At 32.9% G+C, this 7,988-nt stretch overlaps 1 protein-coding gene across 1 annotated transcript; it reads left to right on the top strand.

Moving 5' to 3' along the window:
• Positions 1–6,784: 6,784 nt before the first annotated feature.
• Positions 6,785–7,768, top strand: LOC102002965 (olfactory receptor 1094-like). The gene is given in 1 exon segment (XM_013352263.1): positions 6,785–7,768. A coding segment is annotated over 1 exon segment (969 nt). The 5' UTR covers positions 6,785–6,799.
• Positions 7,769–7,988: the final 220 nt, after the last annotated feature.

Raw genomic sequence — 7,988 nt, 5'->3', positions numbered from 1 at the left:
ACTAGACCCCCTCTCAAGTACCTCATTCTAAACTTGAAAGTTATCACTACTGTTCTCGTTTACTCTCAAGAACTTTATGGTAAGGAAACATAGCTTTCATTGCAATAAAAGGTTCTCTCCATTCTACCATGGACGAAAAGTCATTAACTTTTCGGACTTAACTAGCTGTGAACGGTGAGAGATGAAATAATGATTGTCCTAACAGGTCATGCCCACTCATTCAATAGCTGCATGGATGGTGTGGGAAAAACCAGCTGATTGCTATTTGATTTAAATCCCTCTCAAAAACACCGGGTTTATGATTGGGATTGTTAGCTGTCAAAATCTCATGTCTTACTATGTTACAGATCCTATGGTAGAACCTATGACTATTATTCTCCTAAAAGGATATAGCAATAATCTGGTTCCTAATAACTTATTTCAGTAATCTTACATTAGTGAATTTTTCAACCTCTGTAAAACAAGATTTTTTGGGTAGTAAGTAGCAGTTAATAAAGAGATACACATCTGGTCAATATAGAAAGAACATGAGAATTCTCAAGTCTCCCTTTCTTCAAGGCTTAGGTAATATGACAGAAAACAGTAGAATGATTGGAATGATTATAGACATTACTGTTACAAACATGACATGACAGCACCTGGATCTGCTGCACTAATCTAGCAACTTCAAGCCAGACAAAAATTCTGAATGGGCAATGGATGTACACACAAATTCCACCCATAGCCGAGAAGCTGTTGCTAATCAGTTGCTTTTGAGGGAATGAATATCGTTAACCTTTGAGGGGTGATTCCCAAAGTAAACTGACTCTCTACCCACTGGATGTTAATCACTAAGAGCTCCTCAGCTAGGTATGAGACATTGTGCTCGCACATCATTGCTTTGCTGCAATTTTGCCTTACATAAACTAGCACAGGTCTTAGCATGCTGAGCTTCATTTGTTACACGTACAACTGTCCTTTTATGTTTAGAAAATACAGTTGTCTTGCAATATTCCAACTCATGTTCTTCACTCTCTTGGCCCCCCTTTGCTAAGAACCACGATTGTTTGGGAGCACTGAAATCAGTCATATGTATGAAATTTGCAGCTTCCTGTGGACACATTAAAATTCTAAAAGAGGATAAATAAGTGACTTAATTCTAAAACAGAAATACTTGGAAAAACAAACCAATCAAAACCGAAACCCAGTTGATGTCAGGAAATTTAAAGAAAGAATCAATTAAATAGAAAAAGAAAATAATATACATTCAACAAACTTAAGTCCTAATTCTTACACAAGATAAAAGGAATTTGTGGAATGTTGTTTGAAATGAATAAAGGGAGAGAGGGAGAGGACATAAATAAATTAGTAGAATAAAAAATGAACACAGAATCATACCAACATACACATCAAAGAAATTCGGACAATTATAAGGTATTGTTTTAAATCTACACATATTTAAGCTCAAAAACCTACAAGAAATGTCAAAATTCAATGAGAATAAACCATCAATCTAAACAGACTTATAGCAAATGAAGCAGCAACAAAAGACTTCATACTAAAAATGTCCCAAGCATATGGATTCTACAAGTCATTAAAAAAAAAAAAGATACAAGGCTGTTCCTTTTTGAGCTAGCAACAGGAATGAATAAAAGAGAAAAACCATTTCTACACTCTTATCATACCAGGAGCAGTCTAACACAAAAACCAAGGGAAGACACACCAAAATCACTAAAATTACAGTACACTATTCATGATGAAAATACATTCAAAAGCTCAATGAAAAAACCTGAAATAGAATACAGACATACATGAAAAGAGGTCATATACCCTCATGAAGTTTGCTTTATTTCTGTAATGTACAATGTCTTAATATATGTGTGTCAATAAATGTAAAAAATCACATAAGTGCATGCAAAGTAAAGTATCTCCTAATTTTTCACAGAAATTAGAAAAAACACAAAATTCACTAAGACCAACAAAAGACCCCAACATCCAAAATGTTCCTGAGCAAAAACATACATTGGTCGAGAAATTGCTACTCCAAATATTAATTTAGATTACAGAGATATGTTAGTGATATTTTATTTTTGTTTTAAGAAATAAACATTTCCTTAATACCAAATTGCAATATAGGCCAGGTAGTGCTGGCACACATCTTTAATCTTGGCAGCCACACTAGTTAGCCATAGAGGCCAGGGTATAGTGGTGCCTGTCTTTAAGCTTAGGACTAGAGAGAAATATAAGGTGGGAGGAGACAGGTCTTAGGCTCAGCCTCAGTCCGAGTATTTCTGGAGGCAGGATTGCCTATTTCTTTCTAAGGTAGAGGTAAGAGCAAGTGGTTGTACACTTTGATTTTTAGATTTTCATTTTTAACACTAATATCTGTCTTTTGTTTTTTATTACTCATGCTACAAGATATAGCAAAACAAAACAAAACAAAAAAATGAACAATATGTTACTGGCACACACAAAACAGACATATACATTAACAGAACAAAATCAAAGACCTCATTATAGTACAGGTAATTTCAGCCACTTGATATTTATTTGACAGATACACCATAAAGTATAAGCTGGAGAAAATAAAGCAGTTTCAACAAATGCCACTGAGCAAAAGGATAGCCACAGGCAGAGGAATGAAACTGGACTAGCATCCATAACACTGCACAAAAACTAACTCCAAATGAATCTAAAACATACATGTGGGATATAAACCTGATAGAAGAAAACATAGGCAGTACCCTACATGATATAGATATGAAAGGAGCTCCTGAATAGGACTTCATTTGTCCAAGAATTAAGGTCAACTATTGATACTGATGAGTGGGATCTCATTAAACTAAAACTTTCTCAGGGAATCAACACCCAAATGCCTCCATATGATCATTTTCAGGACTTAGTCTGTTTTTCTAGCATCATTCACTTGTTTACAGTTGAAAAAAAGAAAGTTTCTGTCCCAGTGAAGAACATGAATCTTCCCAGGGGCATCACCATGGCCTTTAAAGTAAATGACAAGATGGCTTAATCATTTATATGGATTGCAACCAGAGCATTTCCTAGTTGACCAAGCAGCTCATTTTTGTAGGTAAGCAAGGGTTTTTCTTCATGCATAAACTTTTTAAGTGTTACAATAGATTTCAAGGTATAGAATAAGTCTGAACCTAAAATTGATATGGAGGCCCCTATCAAACAGAGTTGTGTTGCAAATTGAATCAATGACTTCTGAGAAAAGAAAGGGGAAAACATGAGGTATTACTCACATATTTTGATATACCTTAGAAGGTACATGTTTTTATGAAAGAAAAACAATTAAAATATAATATTAGCTTTCAGTGAGATTTTATGTATAGATTTCTTGGTTTATGATTCAGTTTCCTTTAATTTCAATTTCTGACTAGTTATTTGTATCTTATACATTTTTTACTGACCATATAGGTAGATATAATTTTAGCTGTTTATTTCTAAACTGTACAGTTTGTTTAAATGTAATTTCTCTCATATAATAAGCCAAAGAGAGATGCTGTCTTCTTTTATTTTTAGGATTTGATATTTCCAGGTTTAACAGTAGACAATGAAGACATAGTATAGTCATAGAGAAAGTATGTCTTGTACTGGCAAGGAATTGAAATATTGAATGCTTCATTGTCTAATAGGTAATTATCTGATCCGATTATATTGTACACCCAGTTGATCCACGTTTTCATATAAGATGATATTAGATTAAATATTTTCATAAGTTGTTGCATAGATCAAATAAGAGAAATGAACACATCATTTATAACCTATTTCAGTAGCTCCACATCATGTAGATTCATTTTGCTATGATTTTCATCTTGGTTTTAGTATTTTCAATATTATTGCCATGGATTTGATCATTAGAATTGAGAAATTTATTTAAAAATTTTATTTGTTTGAGGATATTGTAGTTGAAATGCCTTATACATAAATTTTCCTTCTAAATTAATTGAAATTACACTATTTATAACTGAATAGTATAAAATTTATTGTATCTTTAAGGGTAGCTTAAGAGAAATACATTTTAAAATATTAATCTTGGGAAAAACTAACAAGCTTCGGCACTTTTCCTATTATGTCTACATTTTTACAATTTTTCACTTAATGCTCTAATAAAATCTGCTTGGAAATAAAAGTTACATCAATTCAGATACCATTCACTTGTTTTTCAGTCAATATCAAAACAATATTTACTAAAATTATTTGGTCAAAATGTTACAATAATTTAAGGAAATCCATATTATTATACTGACATATTCCCAGTCCAAAAAGCATGACAGATAGATGAGTCTTCTTTTATAGTAATTTAGAGAGTCATTGTATTTAATTTCAAAATAAGATATGATACATAAGTTTTAGAGCCTTGCTTCACTAATTGTTTAATATTTTATTTTAAAAACCATTTTATATTCCCTTAGCATTTTGTTATTGTTATAGGAATAAAATTTAGAATTTATAGTTCATAGTTATGTATACTACAAATTATTTATTCTGGAAATATATTATGATGGATACAAAAAATCTTTCTTCTACAATTATCTGTGTTCATGTAGTAAAAGGAGTCAAGTGAGATTATTAATTAGCATTTTGAAGTACACACTGTTTTTCAGCGGAGCCGAAGAGACTCTAACATCAGGATTTAGACTCTGAATGCAATTCTTAATCTTTTAAAATTTCTTTATCTTAGACCTTTGAGGAGAAACAAATTCATAGAATTATAACATAAGTCACATTCCTCTAGTACATTGCAATTAACCTGTATTTTGTTATGTTTATTCAGTAAAGTATTAATTTTTGAACCTCATTTGCATTATTAGGCATTTTCACTGTATTTCTTTTAATGTGATAACTTCTTATTTGCCCCTTTCCTATTCAGTAAACATTTTTGAATAAATTACTTTACCGATCTTGAGAGATAAAGAAAAGAGAGATTAAGAAGAATATTTTAAGCATATGTTTCTAAGCCCATGACTTGCATACCTTGCATCTTCATGCAGTTAATTGATCAGATGACTTTATAGACTAGTATTAAAATAGCCATCAAAGACAATGTTTTATATTAAAATACCTTCTTGGATTCCTATCTTAATATTTAAATTATCCATGTTTATGCAAACTAAATCTCACTGCATTTTTATATTTTACTATATAATCTTGTAAGTAATGAGTAAACAATTTTTGTTATTTAGTCACATATTTGCAAAGTTCATCTATACACTAGAATAAAACACTCACATGGACTTTGGAGATACATCTGGGATAAGGTACCTACAGGATTCCCTAAATTCATCTATACACTAGAACAGAACACTCACATAGACTTTGGAGATACATCTGGGATAAGGTACCTACAGGATTCCCTAAATTCATCTATACACTAGAACAGAACACTCACATAGACTTTGGAGATACATCTGGGACAAGGTACCTACATGATTCCCTTCTTGTTCTAAAGTTACAGGAATTCTATTTTTCCTCATACTGATATGAAGGTTCAATTTAATTTGGCAAACTTTACCATTCTTCATATTACATGCATATTGTAAATGTATATATTTACACGACTGAATCATTCCTGTCCCCTTGTGTACCTGTTTTTAATATTTTATAAACTCTTAGTCTGTGACTGCAGAAAAAAAAAAAAACAGAAACAAAACTACTGTGAAGAAATTACATGAAGGTTTACTATGTTCTATGAGTTCTGCTTTCTTGAGATTTTCAGTAGAGATAAAAAGATTTTTTAAATGATTTCTTTTTAAATTTTGCCATGGCATTTCACTTTAAAAGTTACCCGTGATAGAAGTGTGGAGTCTCAAGTTTAAAAATCAGAAATATTGACAAATAATATTTGATGTGCTTACAGCATAACAAGGACTACTACAGGACCTCTGGGCTCACAACCATCTGTAATAAGATCTGGTGTCCTCCTCTGGCATGTGGGGCATATATGGAGGCAGAATGTTATATACATAATAAATAAATAAATCTTTAAAAAAAAAACAAGGACTACTACATGGGTGTGAACTTTCCATTATAATAGTTCGAATTTACTCTTTATTCATGAGTCTTTGAAAATCAAATTATCTGCTCAAACAGGAACTGAACAATAGTAATATCAATGGTAACAAATAAAAGAGACAAAATTTTCTTGGAATCCCACCTGGGGGGAGAATTAGCCTCTCTCAGACAGGAGCCTGTCATAGGAGGTTCAATGCAAAATGGCCTTCCCTGAAAGTGTATTTATACAAACAATAAAAATTGGCCCAGAGGTTGCGTTTATATATTTCTGCATAAATATTTATATTTGTAAGAACAATAATAAAGCAAAAAAATAGATTCTCAAGTTTAGAGTGTTGATAGGAAAACATGGGAGAAATTCAGAGGTAAGATACCTGTGAGAAGCAAGGGAAGAAAGGGTGGGAGAGTGATATAATTCTCTTTCATGTCAAGATATTGAAATACATACATACATATATATATATAGTATTATAAAAGAAAAATATATAATAAGAATGGAAATTTAAAAACAATAATTTGAACAAAGTGATAGAAAATTATTTAGATAAAAATAACTACTTTAACTGCTGGAACTTTAACTTTATAAATTTATTTGACAAGTAAGTATAATTATCTTTTTCTTTTGCTTTATATAGTGACATCTGTCTGCTTTCCTAAAAATTACTTGTCATTGCTCACCTCATTATTACCAACGAGATCACTATGCCTTAAGGACCAAAATTAGAAATAATGAGGAAACTATTATATGAGACTTTTCATGTGCAATATATAACTAAAAATCAAAATGGAATGATTAGCATCAGCTATGGATGGCCACAAGATTCCCTTACAGAATGTGACAGAAGCTACCATGTTTATACTCTTGGGCTTCACAGATGATTTTGAACTGCAGGTCCTCCTATTTTTACTGTTTCTTGCTATCTATCTTTTCACTCTGATAGGAAACTTTGGACTGGTGGTTTTGGTCATTGGGGATTCTCGATTACACAACCCCATGTACTACTTCCTTAGTGTTTTGTCTTTCTTGGATGCCTGCTATTCTACAGCTGTTACCCCCAAAATGTTGGTCAACTTCCTGGAAGAAGATAAATCCATCTCATTCCTTGGATATGCAACACAGATGCTTCTCTTTGTTACATTAGGGACCACAGAATGCTTTTTGTTGGCAGCAATGGCATATGACCGCTATGCAGCCATCTACAATCCACTTCTGTATGCAGTGAAGATGTCACCCAGAGTCTATGTGACACTCATTATAGCTTCCTATTCTGGCGGAGTTCTGCATGGTACTATACACACAGTGGCCACTTTCAGTCTGTCCTTCTGCAGATCTAATGAAATTAGGCATGTCTTTTGTGATATTCCACCATTGCTTGCTCTTTCTTGTTCTGATACACACACAAATGAGCTTCTACTCTTATACTTGGTGGGCTTGATTGAGATCATTACCATCCTGATTGTTCTCATCTCCTATGGATTCATTCTCTTTGCCATTCTGAACATGCACTCTGCTGAGAGTAGAAGAAAAGTGTTCTCTACATGTGGCTCCCACCTCACTGGAGTGTCTATTTACCATGGGACAATCCTCTTTACTTACATGAGACCAAGTTCCAGCTATGCATCAAGCCATGACATGGTAGTGTCAATATTTTACACAATTGTGATTCCCATGCTGAATCCCATCATCTACAGCCTAAGGAACAAAGATGTAAAAGAGGCAATGAAGAAATTGTGGAGAAAATTTGGTCTATAATTAATACACATATTTAAAAATATAGCAGGGCATTTGTTATTCATACTACCTTATTCTTTTAAGAAAAATCCCTCATATGTCCTAGGATGTCAGGTGTTATTTAGTCTCCTAAGGCTCACTTGGCTGTGGCAGTTCCACAGACTTCAGCATGACTTACAACTATTGATTTTTACCCAGCTTACCTGGGCTGAGGTAGTGTATGTCTGATTCCTCCACTCTA

Source organism: Microtus ochrogaster, linkage group LG9 (assembly GCF_000317375.1).
Source record: "Microtus ochrogaster isolate Prairie Vole_2 linkage group LG9, MicOch1.0, whole genome shotgun sequence".
NCBI lineage: Eukaryota > Metazoa > Chordata > Mammalia > Rodentia > Cricetidae > Microtus > Microtus ochrogaster.
This window is presented reverse-complemented; position numbering and strand designations above follow the sequence as displayed.